The sequence below is a fragment of the Gorilla gorilla genome, chromosome 8 (genome assembly GCF_029281585.2).
Source record: "Gorilla gorilla gorilla isolate KB3781 chromosome 8, NHGRI_mGorGor1-v2.1_pri, whole genome shotgun sequence".
Lineage (NCBI taxonomy): Eukaryota > Metazoa > Chordata > Mammalia > Primates > Hominidae > Gorilla > Gorilla gorilla.
The window spans coordinates 122558556-122577636 of record NC_073232.2 but is presented as its reverse complement, the minus strand read 5'-3'; the positions used below and the strand labels follow the sequence as shown (position 1 = coordinate 122577636).

The 19081-nt window shown below is 38.0% G+C and overlaps 1 protein-coding gene across 3 annotated transcripts; it reads left to right on the top strand.

The window, feature by feature from the left end:
- The first annotated feature begins 2843 nt into the window (after nt 1-2843).
- On the top strand, nt 2844-15125 carry SMNDC1 (survival motor neuron domain containing 1). 3 transcript variants are annotated; one of them, XM_004050088.5, is made up of 6 exons: nt 2844-3445; nt 4581-4700; nt 9375-9517; nt 10437-10598; nt 12783-12936; nt 13880-15125. In XM_004050088.5, the coding sequence occupies exons 2-6, from the start codon at nt 4581-4583 to the stop codon at nt 14015-14017; spliced, it is 717 nt and encodes a 238-aa protein (XP_004050136.1). In that variant the 5' UTR covers nt 2844-3445; the 3' UTR covers nt 14018-15125. The 3 variants fall into 3 exon arrangements, with proteins under 3 accessions (XP_004050136.1, XP_055208093.1, XP_055208094.1); XM_055352118.2 differs by having other exon boundaries at nt 3441-3743; XM_055352119.2 differs by lacking the exon at nt 2844-3445 and adding an exon at nt 7430-7619 and having other exon boundaries at nt 4579-4700.
- Nucleotides 15126-19081: the final 3956 nt, after the last annotated feature.

Genomic DNA, 19081 nt, shown 5'->3' with positions numbered 1-19081 from the left:
CTTGTCCTGCAGCAAATTATGCAAAGATTCGAATCACTTATTAGGACTAAAGAAAGGAGCATAAAACAATTACTATGATTAAGTACACAACTCTAATTCATCACCTTTGGCATTTTGTCAAGATAGAAAAAACGCGGCCAAATCTGGGGCTACTTTTAGTCAGGAAATGATACAATAAAAGCTGAGATAAAGAATGCAGTCTCTGCCCCAGGGAGGTGGCTCACCCTGTAATCCCAGCACTTTGGGAAGACAAGGTGGGCAGATCACTTGAGCCCAGGAGTTTGAGACCAACCTGGGCAACATAGCGAAACTCTGTCTCTAGCAAAAAACAAATAATACAAAAATTAGCCGGGCATGGTGGTGTATGCCTGTAGTCCCAGCTACTAGGGAGGCTGAGGCAGGAGGTTTGCTTGAGTCTGGGAGGCAGAGGTTGCAGCGAGCTGAGATTAAACCACTACACTCCAGCCTGGGCAACAGAGTAAGACCCAGTGTCAAAAAAAAAAAAAAAACCTATTTGACCAACATGTATTACTTTATTGCATATTCTTCTGCTTTACAGTGGGCTGGCACATTTCCAAAGAGCTATACTTAAATTTTTTTTTTTTAATTTAGGCCAGGCGCTGTGGCTCAAGCCTGTAATCTCAGCACTTTGGGAGGCTGAGGCGGGCGGACTGCCTGAGGTCAGGAGTTCGAGACCAGTCTGGCGAACATGGTGAAACCCCATTTCTACTAAAAATACAAAAAAATTAGCCAGGCGTGGTGGCGCACATCTGTAATCCCAGCTACTTGGGAGGCTGAGGCAAGGGAATTGCTTGAACCAGGGAGGTGGAGGTTGCAGTGAGCTGAGACCGCACCACTACACTCCAACCTGGGTGACAGAGGGAGAATCCATCTAAAAAAAAATTAATTTTTTAAAATTTGTGACAGGATCTCACTATGTTGCCCAAGCTGGAATGCAGCGGCTATTCACAGGCACAGTCAGTGTGTGCTGCAGCCTCAAACTTCTGGACGCCCTTCTCAGCCTTCCAAGTAGCTGGGTGCCATCATGCCATACTTTAATTTTCTTTAGTAGAAAGGAAATAGCTGTATATTCTGATGACAATTTGGAGCCTTTACATTTATTTACTGTCTTTCAATAAAATAAATATCACGTTTCAAAACTAAAGGTTTAAGATACTGCTTTTTTTTTTAAATAAACATGATTAAGTTTGAACGCAAATGTTTTAAGAAAAATCAGACACTGAAAGTAAATTTTGACACTTCACAGAAAACAGTAATTCAGAAAGCCTATTTGAAGTATTGCTCTTAGTTTTGTCTGCTCCAGTTTTGTCTGGAGCAACACCGCATACAACTGTGAAAATTAAATGAACCTGTGTAAAGTGCTTAGAATGGTATCTGGCACATACAAACTGTTATTTCTTTGTGAAAATTAAAATTCAATATAGCTTTTCTTTATAAATGAATGTTGCATAGATAAAAACAATCCTAAAAACAATCCTGAAAAAATTATTAAGATGGTATAGAAATCTATAATGGAACTTATAATGAATATTTGCCTATTTTCTGATCTATGGGGTTCAGGAAAAGTTCTCATTTAAGAGATTTTTACACAATAAGGTTGACTTTATATTCAAGGAAGTTCCTCCTCGCATCGGTTCTTAAAACACACAATTACAATAACAGAAGTTCTCTAAAACTACATTTTATTTTAAACGAATCTTTATTTAAAAGCACATGCTTTCTGTTTTGTCTTCCCTCTTAATTCTAGCTACACACTGCTGCCCTCTGCTGCAATTTCAATCTTTCACACTCACAAACCCGACCTAGTTTCCATCTATACAGGTTATCTGACTCACTGCAAGGGTTATGTGTGTGTATGTAGAGAACAAAAGGGAAGGCTCCTTGAAAAGAAAACTAGGAACTAAAGATGTTGGCACAGTTCAAAAGAGCCCATCGGAGAAGTGGGCCTTTTTGTTTTGTTTTGTTTTTGTTTTTGTTTTTGAGGCGGAGTTTCATTCTTGCTGCCCAGGCTGGACTGCAATGGCACGATCTCGGCTCACCGCAACCTCCGCCTCCCAGGTTCAAGCGATTCTCCTGCCTCAGCCACCCGAGCAGCTGGGATTACAGGCATGCACCAACATGCTCGGCTTTTTGTTGTTGTTGTTGTTGGGTTTTTTTTGTATTTTTAGTAGAGACGGGGTTTCTTCATGTGGTCGGGCTGGTCTCGAACTCCTGACCTCAGGTGATCCGCGAGAAGTGGGCCTTTTTATGGATCCAGCAACAAACTCCCAACCTCCCAGGAAAGGTTGCTTCCTGGCATCTATATAAAACTTTGTGTCTCAGGCCTTTATTGCTTTTTTAATTGAAATAAAATTATATACATATGGTTTTAAAAAAAAAGAAAAGGAAAAAGGGTAAACAGCAAAGAGGGTAATCAATAAAACATTTGGCTTCCACTCCAAACCTCTGAACAGGTTTGTGTATCCGTCCAGAAAGCGTATATATTATTACAAACATACACAAGGGACATTTCTTTTTGAACACAAATGTCAGTATTCCTACCACTCTTTACCATTCTAGACTAACTTGGACGTTGTTCCCTCTCAGGCGAGATTAACCCAACTAACTTAATTAAAACCAAGTAGGTTTTAACAAAACAGATTTTAAAGAAATCAATCTTCTCTCCAATAGGTTATTTCTGTCACGATTTAATTAGCTTTCTGTTGCTACTAAGGCTTGTATCATATAAAGTAGTGGTTCTCAGGCTGGGCGCGGTGGCTCACGCCTGTAATCCTAGCATTTTGGGATGCCGATGCGGGAGGATAGCTTGAGCCCAGGAGCTGGAGACCAGCCAGGGCAACGTAAAGAGAGCCCCCACCAACACCTCCCCCCACCCACCACCAACACCTCCCCCCACCCACCACCACCGCCCCCGAAAAGCAGTGGTTCTCAAACGTCAGCGGACATTGGTATCATCTGGTGGGCTTATTAAAACAAGAGTCTCTGGATTCAGGAGGTCTGGGGTGGGGCTTGAGAATTTGCATTTCCAATAAATTCCAAGCCGGAACTCCAGGAAGATAACCTACATTCGGCGCCTGGCGAAGCCCAGCTACGCCATTTCCTTCCTAGGCCCCGCCTACTCCGTGTCCCTAACAGCCAGGGACTGGCTAGAGGGCGCGCGGAGTCACGTGAGTCGAGCGACCTCGCGCGAGAGTTTGTATTTCTCGCGAGACTTCACCGTCTCTGTCTTTTCCTCCTTCCAGTGCCCGGCGTTCCTCCCCTCCCCCTCGCCGCCGACCGAGTTCTTCCTTTTCAGACCGGGTCGCCTTGCTGTCGTCGGCGGTGATTTTCCTGCTACTGCTACTGCTGCTGCTGCCGCCGCCACTACCACTGGGCTCATTTGCCCCGACCCCTTCCCGCCGCCCCGCCCCCAGCCCCACACAAGGTAACAACCCCCCTGAGGGAGAGAGTAAGGCCTGGCCGGGCCCGCGTCCCTCCCGAGGTGAAGCGGAGGCCCAAGGCTGAGGAGCCCGCCTCGCCGGAGACGCCCAGGCGCTGGCCTTGGATCCCGGAGCCACGGCCGTCTCTCAGCCAGAGCTGAGCCTCGGCGGCCCGGCCGGCGCTGGCCTCCGTGCGGCGGCGGCAAACACGGCCCGCAGGGGACCGGGTCGGGTGGGGCTGGGCGCCGCGCGGCTCCCTGTGGAGCCTGCCTGTTGGAGCGCGGCTGGCGTGTGGATTTCCAGGTCCGAATGATCGAGTTGTGGCGGGCTTTGAGGTGCTGCGTGGCGGGGAGGAGAGCAGCCTGGGTCGCTGTAACTCTTAGGGGGCCTTTCCAGGCTCCCAGCCTTTGGTTGGACGGGAATTTTACGAAGGAGAAGGGTCCTCGGAAACGTCGTACATTTGCTTATAAACCATCAAAAAAGGTTAATTGGTATCTTATTTTCAGGAAAATGACTGAGCTGGATTTGGCGAAAGGCACATTCCTTAGAATGCCTAAATGGGAGAGTACCTGTGCTGTTCTTTTTGCTGAAGATAATGCACCGATAAATATTTAAGCGACTGGGCGAAAGATTTTTGTTTTGGAGAGGCACTTTTAAATACACTCTTAATTGAATAGTTCAAGTAAAGATGGTAGTTTGTGTAGTTAATTTACAAACGCACTTGTTTGGCTTTGGAAGCGTACTGTAGTGCTTAAAAATAAGTATTTGGAGTGTTTTTGAAAGTTTCGACTTTTCCAACAGAGTAGTGCTTTTTAAAAAGATAACACTGATTACTGAGCCGAATTCAGCACCTACCCTGTGGATAGGAGTTAAAAGAAAATTAGAAATTTCTTTGTATCTGTATGTTTTTTTAAAGTATGGAATGTATCTCAAGTTTATAATCCTCAGAATCTGTTGCCTTTAAGTTTGTGGTTTAGCTGAAGTCTAAACTGAGAGTAAAGGTAATGGTGGTCAATTAAGCTGCAGTGTTAGAAGGAGTTAGAGGCAAAAACTGGTAATTCAGGCAGACAGGGAAATTAGTTTTTTATGCCTTGATTTTTGGTTTAGTTTTCATGGTCTAACCCTTTTTATTTTCCCCAGATGTCAGAGGATTTAGCAAAGCAGCTGGCAAGCTACAAAGCTCAGCTCCAGCAAGTTGAAGCTGCATTATCTGGAAATGGAGAAAATGAAGATTTGCTAAAATTGAAGAAAGACTTACAAGTAAGTATGGGTAGACAATTGTAGTTTTTCTCTGTTTTTCAAATTATTGCTTGAATCCCTAAGTACCCAAAGCGCCTTTTGAGGGGTTACACCCCACCCTATGTATATATGTAAATTCTGTAGGTACTATTGCTTGTAGAAGTAGGGTTGCTTCCCCAGTTCTCAGGTTTCTGTACATGAGAGTGAAATATTGTTCTTTGTTATATAAATCTTGTGTGCTTACATAATTTTTAAAAACTAAAGTTGATAGAAATTTCCAAGTCTGTCAGATTTTCAAGACGAGAGGTACATGTAACTTCACAATGAAAAACGCTTTTAGTTTTTAAGACCTGGCAAATGAAATTTAGTTCAAAAAGTAACAAAGATTGAAGGAGAAAAATAGAACCTTAAGATTATTTTTAATACCACAAGATTCTTTGAAAATGCGTGCCTTTTTTTTTCCCCAAAGCTAGTGGATTACATTTTGTATTGAAAACACACCACAAAAATGCCTAAAGAGAGACAAGTGCTTTGTATAATTGTTACATAGATGTTCAGACTTAAGGCTAGGTTTTACAGTAAAGTTGTTGACACTTGTGGAAATTGAACTATGTGATGAAAAGGAGATCTTTGTCATGGTAGAGTTTAGTAGATAATGAAACCTTTTTTTAAAAACCTGCACTGGGATTTCAAGACAAACATAGAGCCATCATAGTAAATACCTTTTGTGTTTCAGGACACCAGACTGATTCAGAAAAATGCCATATATAATTTGCAAATATATATGACTTTTAAGAGCTTCCCTTAAATTCTGAACCTGATTTTTAAAAAGTTTCAAGGGTGTTTTGATTAGAGATTGCTTTACCGACTGAGTACTAAACTCAGATCTGTATCCTGTCTAAAAATTCATTCCCTCCCTTTATTATCCCACTGCCCGTTAAAACTATTACTATTTTAGGGATATCAGAACTGCAAACAAACTTAACTGAAATAGGGTCCGGATTTGGGATTCTGGAACTGCTTATCTGGGCGTAATTAAGATGAGTTGAATACTTTCAAGTTCTAGATTTAGAATAAAATTGCAGTAGTATGTTATTTTTAAACACACACAAACTATCTGGGTTAATTTCAATATGAACAAGACCCCTCTTCGATACGTACAAGCCAGGCCTGTGGGCTTCAGGGTGCCAGTCAATACGAAAAAGATGTTTTGGGAGCAGTTTCTCCCACTCCCAGGCCCTTAAGTGAGAAATAACCCAGTGGTTTGCCACCTGTCCATTTGATTTGCTCATATGTTGTGAGTATACATTGAAGATGAGGCAACAGAGGCACACCGACCTCTTATTTTCTTACACTCTGTAAAGTGCTTTCTGTTTGCCCCAAAGAGAGATGCCTTGACTACCTTTACCAACTTAAGCAGTCCTTTTTTAGGAAAAGAAAACATTGGGTGCCAATGTTTTGTATATTGCTTCTTGGGCAGTGGGAGGAGGGGTATTTGTTGAACTGGTTGGGTTGGGGAAGTTGGGAGTGGAGTTAGAAATAGCATTATCATCAGGTCTTTTTAATATTTCTAGAATAATTCCTCATTAGAGTCTGAGCAGAACTGCCTTACCATGTCATGATCATCGTAGTGGAAAGTACTGTAGGGGGAAACCATTGTGATAAACATTGTAGTAAGCCCCTAAAAGGTTTGCTTGCAGGGGTTCAGTTAATAATGACCTGGAAATCATTTTTCTGTAAAGTATCCTTTTCTATAACCATTTAAAACAGCACTGTCCAGTAGAACTTTCTGTGATGATGGAAATGTTCTATATCTGCTATTCAGTACCATAGCCACTAGCCGCATTTGGTTGGATATTTGAAATACAGCTAGGTTTACTCAGGAGCTGAGTTTTTAGTATAACTTAATTAGCCACACGTGACTACCATACTGGATGGCAAGGATTTAGAAGTGCAAGTTCTAATATTTCAGATAGTAATAACAGAATGTTTTTCCTGACCAGTCTTTATCAGAGTTTCTTCCCATTTTATTCTATCATTAGAAATTTCATTTTGGTCACTAGATAAGGTCTGTTTTGAATTGAAAACTACTCAAAAACGGAAACCATCTTTTAAGATGAGGTAATACTCTGAAAAGTATTTGGCTATATGCTTCCACCCAGTAATTGTTGTCTCCATTGAGACTACACTTAACAGCTTCTATTTTGCTGTGGGGTTCCCCCCCTCATTCCCCTCTTTTTTCCTTCTCTGCCTTCTGGGATGTATCTCGTGCTATGGGTATTTAATTCAGCTTGTTGTATTTGGTGAGAAGTCTGTTCAGACTGATTTTGTGGCTTCCTCATATTAATATTTTTTGACCATCATATGGTTTCTAATTTCTTGTGTTCCTCTATAGAATTAGATCCTTATCCCAGTTATTAATTTGTTTGCCCTTTGTTTTATGACAAAATGCTTTTTCTGCGTCTTTTCAATGACTTCATTTTGCCAGTAAGGTTTCCATGTTTTATCTCTTTCATGTACTGTCTTTCATAGAGACTAAAGTTATTCAGCAGGCAGCAAAATAATCTACTAAAGTCCTGCCTTTCTTTTTTCACTTAAAAAAGTGGGTGTGATAAAATCCAGGCTAGCTAGCTGACTAGCTCCCCGGGCAGTCTATGATAATCAGAGATAGTCAATTTATTAGGCTGTTTTGCTGAATAAGCTGGTTCTAAAGGAGGCAGGGGTCAAGTCACTTGTCTCATATATTACAGTGGCTCTCTGCATCCCCGAAACGCCTTCCTTCAGTAAGCAGAGTGCTTGAGTGCACCCCATTTGACCTGCTGATATGTAGATCACAACACCTGATGCTTCCTGGAATTGCCGATTACTGTAACTGCTGCCCATCTGTCGATGAAGGAGCAGTTTCAGAACTCAGACTTGAGGGAGGAAAAGTAATTAATGGTATGTACCTTCAAGAACCCCCTCATACATAAAATAGTTTTTCTAATACTTTGGTCCATACGCACATGTGAAGAATAGAAATTTAGAAGGTTCTTCATAGTTTGTTGGGAGGGTTATGTAAAACCATGGCAAAGTTAAAGGACATTAGGAGTAAATGCTCTGGATTTTTTCTAAAAAAGGGTCATTTCAGCACAGGCCTCTGAATTCACTAATATGCACAGCTTTTCAGGACCCTTTTCTTTGATGAAATATATTTCTTTAACAAAATATATTTGGAAAATAGTTCTGTCCTAAAAGAAATAGAGTTCTAAATCTGAAACTACAAGTGCAGAATTCATGTCTGTGCTTAAGTTAAATGATCCCTAGGTGGATCTGGAAGTATTTAGTGATAGAGATTTGTGTGGGCTCTTGAGTCAGGCTTACTGGATTACATTCCTACCCCTAAAAGTGGTTAAAAATAAGACCAGATAATTTACTCTTCTGTTGTGTACTACTTGATCTAGTTATTTGGAAGGTTCTTTGCTTTATTTGCAAAGGACTATCTAATTAAAAAGATCTAATTAATGGCTAGTTGGCAACTAATAAAACTTAGAGATATTATTCCTACTAAATTTTTAACTCAAACCTAAGTGTTCTATTTATTTATTTATAAAACTAACCTTTCTTCAAGAGATTTAAGACTCAAATATTAGTTTTTTCAGAAATAGGAAGATTTAGAATCTTTAGGAGAGAGGTAATATTTAACTTTCTTGGCTACTGGAATCAAAATTACTATTATGAAACCTCAGTGGGAACTGGAAGAAACTCAGTACATAGTTTAACTTTGTTAATTTTTCTCCCCAAACACACAGTATGATGTTTTAAATGCAACAATGGGTGAACAGCTATGCAAGTTCTTAGATCAGATAAGATGCATAGTGTGGATCTTCATTAGAGTAAAAATATAGTAGACAGGTAGCAGAATCTGTCGGCTTGTACTATTCTCAATTTTTTAGCCATCCCTACACCAAACATCTTTGAATGAAGCCAATAAATGTAAGCCTGAATTAGAAAAAAATATTTGCCACACAGAAAGGCATTGCCTTTGTGTGTTACCTTTTTTTTCCCCCTTTTAAATGAAGCTGTGCTAATGTGCTTAACATTAAGGTATGGAACATTTAAAATCTAACCTGGTAATTTGCTTACCCAGATGGGGTGAGTTTTACAATAATTGAATAGGAAGACCACTGGTTTCTTTTACATTGCCTGTAGTATTTTAGTCGAGATATGTATAAGTAGGAACATTTTTGTTACTAATAAAGCTGCTTAAAGTGTTTTGGGATTGCTTGGCAGTTAATACTGCTGAGTAATGCCCTATAAAACAGTACAGTTGCATAAAATATATGTTACAATAAGAGTATCTTAATTCAGTGCCTCATACTTGACTTTCTCATCTTTAGAGAGATCTATTCAGCTAAAATAGGCACTTAGAAATAATTCATGGTATAAGCTCAAGTCTTATATTTTCATTAGTATTTGTGGTTAAGTTGAAAGGCAACTATATGGGCTTAAGTCACAGCTCTACCACTTAACTCGTAGACAATACTGTATCAGTTTCTACATGGGGATAATCACAGTACTTGCTTAATAGTGTTATGAGCTGCAAATGAAATATATGTAGAGTACTTAACGTACAGTATGAAAGCTGTCATCAGAAACTAAGTTGACAATGAGAATTATAAAAATAATGTTGTAGTTTTTGTTTTTCTTTTTTAGGAAGTTATAGAACTAACCAAAGACCTTCTGTCAACTCAACCTTCTGAGACGCTTGCAAGTTCAGACAGTTTTGCTTCTACTCAACCTACTCATTCATGGAAAGTAGGAGACAAGTGTATGGCAATCTGGAGTGAAGATGGACAGTAAGTGTAGAAAAAAAAACTCTAACTATAACATGAAATAATAAAATACAATGGTAAGAAGTTTTTATTCAGTTTTAACTACCCTATTTTAATCTTGACTTCTATTAGGCAGTATGATTTATAGAGCCAATTTGATTCTTGGGTGGTTGCCATTAATACAGTTTAGTTTTAGCTTTAGATTAAGTTTTGGGGAGAAGAATGGCTGGGATTCTGGAGGAAAGAAAAATAGGACAATGAATGGGTGTTTTCTAAAATAATCTAAATTATTTTCTCAAATTGAAAATTGAGTGAATGGTTGGTTTTTCTGAGAATTCTGTGAAGAGCATACACTGACATCATTCCTATAAGAAATATCTTTTCGCTGGGTGTGGTGGCTCATGCCTGTAATCTCAGCACTTTGGGAGGCTGAGGCAGGCAGATCGCTTGAGGTCAGGAGTTGGAGAGCAGCCTGACCAACATGGTGAAACCCCATCTCTACTAAAAATACAAAAATCAGTTAGGTGTGGTGGCGTGTGCCTGTAATCCCAGCTACTTGGGAGACTGAGGCATGAGAATTGTTTGAACCTGGGAGGCGGAGGTTGAAGTGAGCTGAGATTGCACTACTGCACTCCAGCCTGGGCGACAGTGAGACTCTGTCGCAAAAAAGAGAAGAAAAGAAACCTCTATTCTCAAAGACATTAAATCACGTTGAGTAGGTACATGTAAGAGACTTGCCCAGCAATATTATGATTAGGATGTCCTTTTTTGATAGCAGATAACTAACTTCAACCACTCTTTTGTATTCTCTTTGCTGAAACAACCATTTGGTTATAGAAGTTTCATTATAGACACATGTAATAATTTTATCACTACAGTATAAGTCTTGTAGGCTGAGTACTAAACCTTTACTCACCTGCTTACAGCCATGATATCTTTACAGGTGTTATGAAGCGGAGATTGAGGAGATAGATGAAGAAAATGGCACCGCTGCAATCACCTTTGCTGGTTATGGCAATGCTGAAGTGACTCCATTGTTGAACCTCAAGCCTGTAGAAGAAGGAAGGAAGGCAAAGGAGGACAGTGGCAACAAACCCATGTCAAAGTAAGTGACTTTGACTTTTCCATTTTAGGTGCAATCTTCCCCATTTGGATACTTGAAGTAGTCTGCAGAGAGAATCTATGCATAAGAAAGTTGTAATACTGTTTTACCGTTGTTTTGAAGATGAGCAACAAAGGGTCAACATTGTCTGTGTAAGTGTGCCTAAGTAAAGTGAAGATAATTTTGATTCCCATTTAGGCATTCAGTAAATATTAAGAAGATAACTATGTACAATGAACATCTTCCCAGCATATTTTATAAGCCAGATACTGGGGCTATACCACAGGAGACCACCTCAGGCCTTGTCCCAACTGAGTTTATATTTAGAGAAGAAAACTCATCATTAATGAAGTGCTTTAATAGTACAGTGTAAACATTACAAAGGAGCTGTAACAGGTACTGTAAGGGAACAAGAGGTACTCAGCCTCCACTTTTATTATTAGGGCAGATTTCTTTGAGAAAATGACATCTAAACTGAGATTTGAAAAGAATAAGAGATAGGCAAGTACAAAGCTACAAGGCGGTATGATGTTGATCTGGGCTTGAATTCTTTGTTATTAATGAGCATTATGACCTTGGAGAAGCTGTTTAACTCTGTTTCCTCATCTGTAAGATAGGGGCAGTACATTATTGGGTTGTGAGGATTCAAACGATAAGTGTTAGTAAAGCTTGTAACAGTTCTTTACATGTAGTAAGAGCTTAGTAAAGTTTTTTTAAAGGGGGGAGGTGAGCACGTACAAGTAACAAATCCCTGTGGTAAAAACTTGGGGCCTGGAAGGTGAGTGGTCTGAGAAGAGATTAGAGAGGTAAAGTCCAGAACATAAAGAGCTTGTAAGCCACCGATAACATTTTAAGTAGAGGGGATATGATGTGATCACATTTGAGCTTTAGAATGATCACTGTCAGTAGGGAGAGGCAACTACTGCTGTGATCCAGGTATAAGATGATGGCCTGAACCCAGGGAGTTGCAATGGGAATGGGGAACTATGCAGTTTTGAAAAGTAAGCGGCAGAATTAACAATATTTTGGTGAACTTCTGCATATTTGCCACAACTTAGTCTTTTGATTTGTCAAGAGTTTTTGAAACTTAAGTTGCTACATATTTACATTTGAATATGCAAAAATTATATATTAATGTAAGCATCCCAATAAAATAAAATTGTAGAACAATGTATATATGTATTTTTTAATGTCTTTGTCATCTGTGTAAAAAGCCATAGCTTCATGGTGGTAATATGGTACCGGGGAGTCTAGATATTGCCCCTCTTAAAGATCTTTTTTTTCATCCTTTTGGTGAGAAGTCAGTGTTAACTGAGCAGAAATTATTGGGGGTTTTAGGCTCTGATCCTATTTAGAATCTTATTTAGAATGTTTTTGAAACCCCCAGGTGTTTTGTTTTGGTGAGAATTATTAGCTATGATTTCCATTTGTGCTGCTGCATTCTTCCAATGTAGGTAAAATATTTTATCTGCATCGAATCTCTTCATACATTTTTTCTAAATGCTGCACTTGTTAACTATGTCTATTTGGAAGTAGTTGAAGGCTTAGATACCCATTAATACTGAAACTCAACTTATTCCTAAAACAACTGGCAACAGCTATACAAAAGTAAAATAGAAAGTCATAATTAAGGCTGGGCACAGTGGCTCAAGCCTGTAATCCCAACACTTTGGGAGGCCAAGGCTGGCAGATCACTTGAGGCCAGGAGTTCAAGACCATTCTGGCCAACATGGCGAAACCCTATCTCTACTAAAAATACAAAAGTTAGCTGGGCATGGTGGCATGTGCCTGTAGTCCCAGCTACTCGGGAGGGTGAGGCACAAGAATCTCTTGAACCCAGGAGGTGGAGGTTGCTGTGAGCCAAGATCGTGCCACTGTACTCCAACTCCAGTCTGGGCAACAGAACAAGACTTTGTCGCAAAAAAAAAAAAAAAAGTCATAGTTGAAATATTTACCTTGTATGGGTAAATAGATTAGTTATGTTTGAAAGCTTCCAAGGATGCTATTTTTTAAAAAAAATTTAGTAATTCTGGGTGATTGGTACTGATTTTAATGATTTAGTACTTTTTATTCATAGACCATTGTATATGTTTATTAGATTTTTTTTTTTGCACTGCCGGTGTCTTCAAGGAAGTCATTCTTGTATGATAAGTCTTAACAGTTGACATTTAACTTTTTTTCATGCAGAAAAGAAATGATTGCCCAGCAGCGTGAATATAAAAAGAAGAAAGCTTTGAAAAAAGCTCAGAGAATAAAAGAACTTGAGCAGGAAAGAGAGGACCAGAAAGTGAAATGGCAACAATTCAACAACAGAGCCTATTCTAAAAACAAAAAAGGCCAGGTTGGTAAATCTTTTTATGACACTTTGTAAATTTGAGAAATGCAACTGTCATTAAAATAACTTTAAAATGAAAAGAGATGTAGATTTTTTGTAAAGTATGATTAACTCAGATTTTGTATTCCGAATCCTTGTTGATGCTCAATTTAACTTCTTGAAAAATGTTAGCCATTGTCTCTGCAATAAAAATATTACAAATGAGAGAATTTATATCAGGAATTACAAAAGGTCTATGTTCTTTTCCTTCTATAAACTAATATTTGAAAAAATAGTTGCTACTTAGAGGCAGTGTGCTTAACTCTATCTGCTTTGTTAACATGCCTTCATGCTGGGCATCACTGGTAGATTTTATTTAAAAGTGCATTCAGTTTCCCTTGATACACTTACCTTGTGTGTGTTGGGTAGAAAATAACTGTAGCATTCATATAGGAAGTTGAGAATAAGGATAACCTGACTTTCACCCATGTGTTACTCTTCACTGCCATCAAGGTGGCCCTTCCATTGATGGACATGGCTTCTGGAAAGAAGCGCTTCCTTTTCATAAAGATGTTTATTTTGTGACAAAGGCCAAGGGACTTCACAATTTAGCTATCATAACAGGCCCCACAGTAAACCACAATACAGCCAGAGCTTTAATCATGCTAGAATGGCTAGCTCACAGCTGAAGTTAGGATTTGCGTTTACAAAACTAAAATTTTGACGTATCAGAAGGCAAGTGTTATGAGTATTAGTAAATGTAATGATATTTTCCACAACTTAGAAGTTAGAGTAAATGGCTTCCAGCATGGGACCACTTCTGTACCCATTTTTTAACACTAAACAAAGGCAATATGTTTTTCTTCTTTTAAACATTGAAACCAGAATATATTTTAACATTACTTAAAATTTGAAATTTTTTATTTTTTCCAACACTAATCAGGAATGATTTCTGTTTTCTTTCCCTTAGGTAAAGAGGAGTATTTTTGCTTCACCTGAGAGTGTGACTGGTAAAGTTGGAGTAGGAACCTGTGGAATTGCTGATAAACCTATGACACAATATCAAGATACCTCTAAATACAATGTCAGGCATTTGATGCCTCAATAATCAGAAAAACTGTTGGATTTCATCTCTGCAGGGCTTTACATTTACCTTTTTATCCTTATATTTTTCTAAAGGTAAATTATTTGTTAGATGAGTAAGCAAGATACCATTGTCGTCATTGGTTGGCTTCAGTAGAATGAAACGTGAAGAAATTGCATTTGATAACTGCTATTCATTTAACTTTTCTCATTATCAGTACCACGGTTCCCTCAAAGTTTGTTGAATAAAGCAACTTTTGTAGATGCTGTTTCGTACAGCACTTAGATGAATTATTGATCTTCCTAATATCAGGCGCCTACTTAACCTATGGTATGTACTTTTTGTAAGTTGTAACTTGAAATTTTCAGATGCTTTGAACTTGACACATACTCTAGCAATTCATTGGAACACCAAGGCAAAAACACCAACCTGCTAAAAGAGATCTTTTCATTTTTCTTATTTTCAGCTTTAAAACTTAGCTGTCGTTCAGTTAAGCTTAAAGATAGGTTAATTTGTAAATTGCAAAGTTTGTTTTGAGGTTTTTCCTCAATAACTTGTTTCCCAGGCCTATTAGGCCATCTCTAAAATTGATCTAGCTGTTTTATTTTTATGTACTCTTAGTTTTATGTAAGAAACCTTAGGATGAGCTCCCTTTTCTAAGGTGTTTTTGTTTTTTGTATGTTTGCTTTTTTCCTGTTTTTTGTTTTTTCCATTTACGGCAGTGGTACCATGTTTTGGATGTGTGATGTTTATATGGGAGAACAAAAAGCTGATGTATAGCCCTGTATACAGTGTAGATACTATTTTTGTAAAAACACAAGGCTAAATTAATGAACAAGAATACTGAATATTTCATCATTAAAAAGTTCTTGTATTTCTTGTGCATTAATCTGACGATAATTTCCCTGTATATTATGTTCATTTAGCTGTTTGTAATTTTTGTTAATTAGATCAGGTTGTCTGCATTTGTTGGTGTAAGTGAACATCATCACAGTTATCCTGAGTTGAGTTTAAGCCAAATACATGCATAGAAATGGGTCTTCCTATTAATGGAAGAAGGTAATTTTTAGGATGTGTATTATTTCAGTTTTGTATGTTTAACTTTTATTAAATAAAGTGTTTTTAAAATCTCCAGGGTGTGTTAACAAAAGGGTAAATAAAGTCTTTAGCTGTCAGCACTTAAAGCAATTAAACCTCCAAGTACTTGCACACAGCATTCATGGAAGAGAATACTGAGTGTGTGAGAGGTTTCAGTAAATGCTTAAGTATTCCTTCCATTAGAAGAAATTGGATCTTAAAGGGCAAACCAGGCCTGTGTTTATAGGATGTCCTCATTTTAATGGGTGTTTGTAGATTTTTGGTGGAAGGGGAAAATAAGTTTTTATTTCATGAATTTTAATTTTTTTTATAAATTGAAACTTAGGACAGTGGTAGGTAGAATTCTTCATCTCTCCCTTCCACACCCACCCCTCTCAACCCAGGAGGGTCACTTTTTCTTCATGTAATTCGTGGCCACAGGGTAGGACACAAAGGACAGAAAGGCACAAACTGCAGTAGAAAAGGGGTTTGTTGAAGCCTGTAAACTTCTAAATAAAATATACTTTGTTATTGTAACATCTTAAGAGCTTATCAATAATCGAGTAGGCTTGATGGATTGCAAGAGAATCCTCTGAATTAAAAAGCACTGGGAAGAAATTTGGTGTCATTGTGTGACCCCAGAAAATAGTTGTTGAGATTACCTTGGTGATATTAGAATAGTAATTCACTTGATGTTTGTGTAGGCAGGACTGTGAACAGTCTTGTCCCTCTTTTGACCCTGGGGGCCTTAGTTTTCCCAGAGGACTTTGCAGTAGGAGAGAGAAAAAGAATAAAAGTGACCTTAAAAAAAAATGTTTTGAAAATAGACCTTTAGAATGAAATCAGCAACCTTTGTGTCAAAGATCTAGATGTGGCCCTTTGGAAAATCCTAGCGTCAGGATGATGTTTATGTCTCTGAACTAAGAGGCAGGACTCCTGGGGAGACTACCTGTCACAGTGTGATACTGAATTTGAGAAGATGCTCAATGAGAAGCATGATACCCACAGTATTTTACAGTTGAAGGTGGTTAAGCTCTCTATATTCTGAAACAAAATATAAACCTTGACCTTAAAAAGCTTTGTTAGAAAATTTAATGTAGAGTTTTCCCCATTAAGAAAGGAGACTTGAAGCTTTGAAACTGTGACAGACTGAAATGTTAAATATTGAGTTATGGGCACCTAAGTAGAAATGGTTGCGTGTAACTTAACCAAAGCTGGACGTTTGGCTGTTGTTACCATTTCAAGGAAAGAACAGTCCTAACCTCCCGAAAATAAAATATTGAGTTTTAGTAGTAATCACAGGTAACAAGTGCTATTTTAACATGTAGGGAGGCCACAGAGCATACTGGAAAACAGCAAGGACTCTAGAGCCAGACTAGTGTTTGTTTATTACCATTTATTACCTGTGTATTCCCATTTATTACCTGTGTATTCCTCTGATTCATTTTTCTCAGCTGTAGAATGGAAAAATCTGTTTCAGTTTTAAGGATTGAATTCAAATGTGTAAATAGCTTAAGAGTATCCGGCATAAGCACTATAGAAGCATCTGCTATTACTCTGCAGAGTGGCAGTGGTGAATTATCTGATATTTTTTCCTTAACTTGAATAGCAATCCACATTACAATGGATAACAATACCCATTGTTTATGATTTGAGGCATCCAATTATAACTGTATTATTGAAGTGTTATCAAATTACCAAGGCTGTAGGGTATATTTAGTATTCCTAGTAAAAGGTTTGAACTAATTTGTATACTAGGGCATGTTTCTTAATGGGAAGGGGGTGAAGGTTATAATAAAAGTCACCCCTAATGCTTGTTTAAAATTAAAGAGGAATTTGTGGGCCTGGGACCAACCTTAGACTTATCCGGGCCAAGGTATGTTGTTTGACGAACACCGCAGGTGATCCTGATTGTGCATCCCCGTCTGAGAACTGTTAACTATAAAAGTTTGACTTTGGAAATGAAGAAAAATTACCTTTTAGCCTAATCATGAAGACTAGGCGTCAAACCAAAACAAGATGCATCAGTTACTGTAGCAACACATTTTTTAAAAAAAATTGCTTGTTGTCACAATGAAGGGTGTGTATCTGTTTCCAGTATGCAATTCTAATGCCAAATGTCTGCCTTAAAAATAGCAAAGGAGAGCATGAGGTTAACATAAAGGAAAACTGTAGTTTTGTGACTCATGTGTCTGTAGATTGTAATTTTATAATTACAATTTTTATAAGATAAAAACTACTTGTAAATTCGACCAAAAAAAAATTTAAAGCTTTGATTTAGCTTTTTGCTTTAACTGGGGTAGTAATTGAAATATAAAGGAAGAAAATCTATTAAAACCAATGAGGTTTTATATTTGTTTAAATCTTGATTCAATAAATATCAGCTGAATTAAGTATCTGTATGGTACTACGAAGCAATCAGTTAGTATAAATGGCAATTTACAAGTTCAACAGTAAATGTAAACATTCTTTGTATCTAGGATTTTTGAGTTGCAAGTTAAACTGAATGTTTACTGCAGTGGAGAGGAGGAGCATAGCAGGCAAAATAACAGGTAATACTGTATTTTAAACAAACAGAAAAACCCAAGTAATTGGCGCCCTTTATCCAATCATATTTTAAAAGGCCTATGTATGTGTATAGTTATGTTCTTAAGAAACATCTTAAGAGGTTCAGAAATCAATTTTATAGATGGAACATTTTAATAATTCGTTTTGGCCTAGCCAAAAGAGTAAAATAAAACAAAATAGTGTTAGATTTCTGTGAGGTGTTTTAATTGCCTTTTCTGCCTTTTAACTTATGTATATAAAGGTGGTTCTTTTGTGGCCTTGATTGGGGTAAAGCAGAACTGAGAATAATAGGGGTTTGTGGTAGTTGACAGCTGAACTAGCTAAAAATATGAAGTTTTGGATATTTAATTAATCTTTCAGTTCCCAGGCAACAAAAACTGGAAACTTAGTTCCACCACACACCTTACCAGTTCATTTAAAACAAAACCAGTATAGTCAGTGGAATTATTTAAACTGTAATTTGTTTCTCCACTTAGTCTTTTTTAAGAATACGGCTGAAAGAGCCATGGTGATAATCATTAGGAGAGAAGGTTGGCATTTTGTTTGAAGAGCTACTTTCTCAACTTGGGGCTGAAAGTTATGGTTGTTGTTTGCTGGCTCAGGATTTCCCTTTCTTGGTAAAACTGATGTGCTTTTGTTTTTCCCCTTTCAAGCCCTGTACTTACTTTAGCAAGATGCAGTGAATTTCTGACCAGAGAAACAAAGAATTCAGGCTTGGAGGAAACACTTGACTCCATATCCTGGAAAACTAGAGTTGAAGCCTGAGATCTGAAGCTAGGCTAGTAATCACTTTAATAGATGGTAACTGTCCAAATGTTCATTGTTCAGAAGTAGCAGGAAGGAGTAAGTATCCCTTTAATTCTTTTGCCTGGAGTTGTTCCCTCCAAAATCGCCCTCAGGTTTAGCTGACCTAGCTTTCTAAGTGTGATGAAGCTACTAATTTAGAAACGACTGATCTTAAATGTATATTCTTCTTACAATTTTAGAGGTACTTCTATAGGTTTTGTTATATTTTTACAGTGCTGTTCTGTGCCCTGGTGTGAGCATCTGAAATAAATATCTCAATTATTACCCTACCAATAAAGATTTTTAAAGCATTCCCCATGGCAAAGAGCTATGAGCTTGAGGATATGGAAAAAATTCCAAAACTACAGTAAGTTAGTTGGCAGTATCTTAAAAGAACTTCATTTAAAGCCATTTTCTCTAATTTATGACTGTATAGAAAGGTAAAACAACAGGAAGTGAAGTTTTCAGCCAGTACATTTATTTTGAACTACGCTGCCTATTTAAAACAATCTGACATATTCCACAAGAAAACCAGTTTCCTATTAGTTCTGATACATAGGAAAGGAGATGGCTGCTGACTGTCTTTTCTTGGCAAAGTCAGCACTAAATACTAACCTAGGGCACATTATCATCAGTGTATAATATGTTCAACTTGAG

What these genes read in the sequence shown, in the direction of transcription:
- SMNDC1 (XM_004050088.5), top strand. Translation starts at nt 4,581, where the DNA reads ATGTCAGAGGATTTAGCAAAGCAGCTGGCAAGCTACAAAGCTCAGCTC. An exon ending in GGCAACAAACCCATGTCAAA is followed by an intron (nt 10,599 to 12,782) that starts GTAAGTGACTTT and finishes TTTTTCATGCAG; the next exon opens with AAAAGAAATGATTGCCCAGC. An exon ending in CTAAAAACAAAAAAGGCCAG is followed by an intron (nt 12,937 to 13,879) that starts GTTGGTAAATCT and finishes TCTTTCCCTTAG; the next exon opens with GTAAAGAGGAGTATTTTTGC.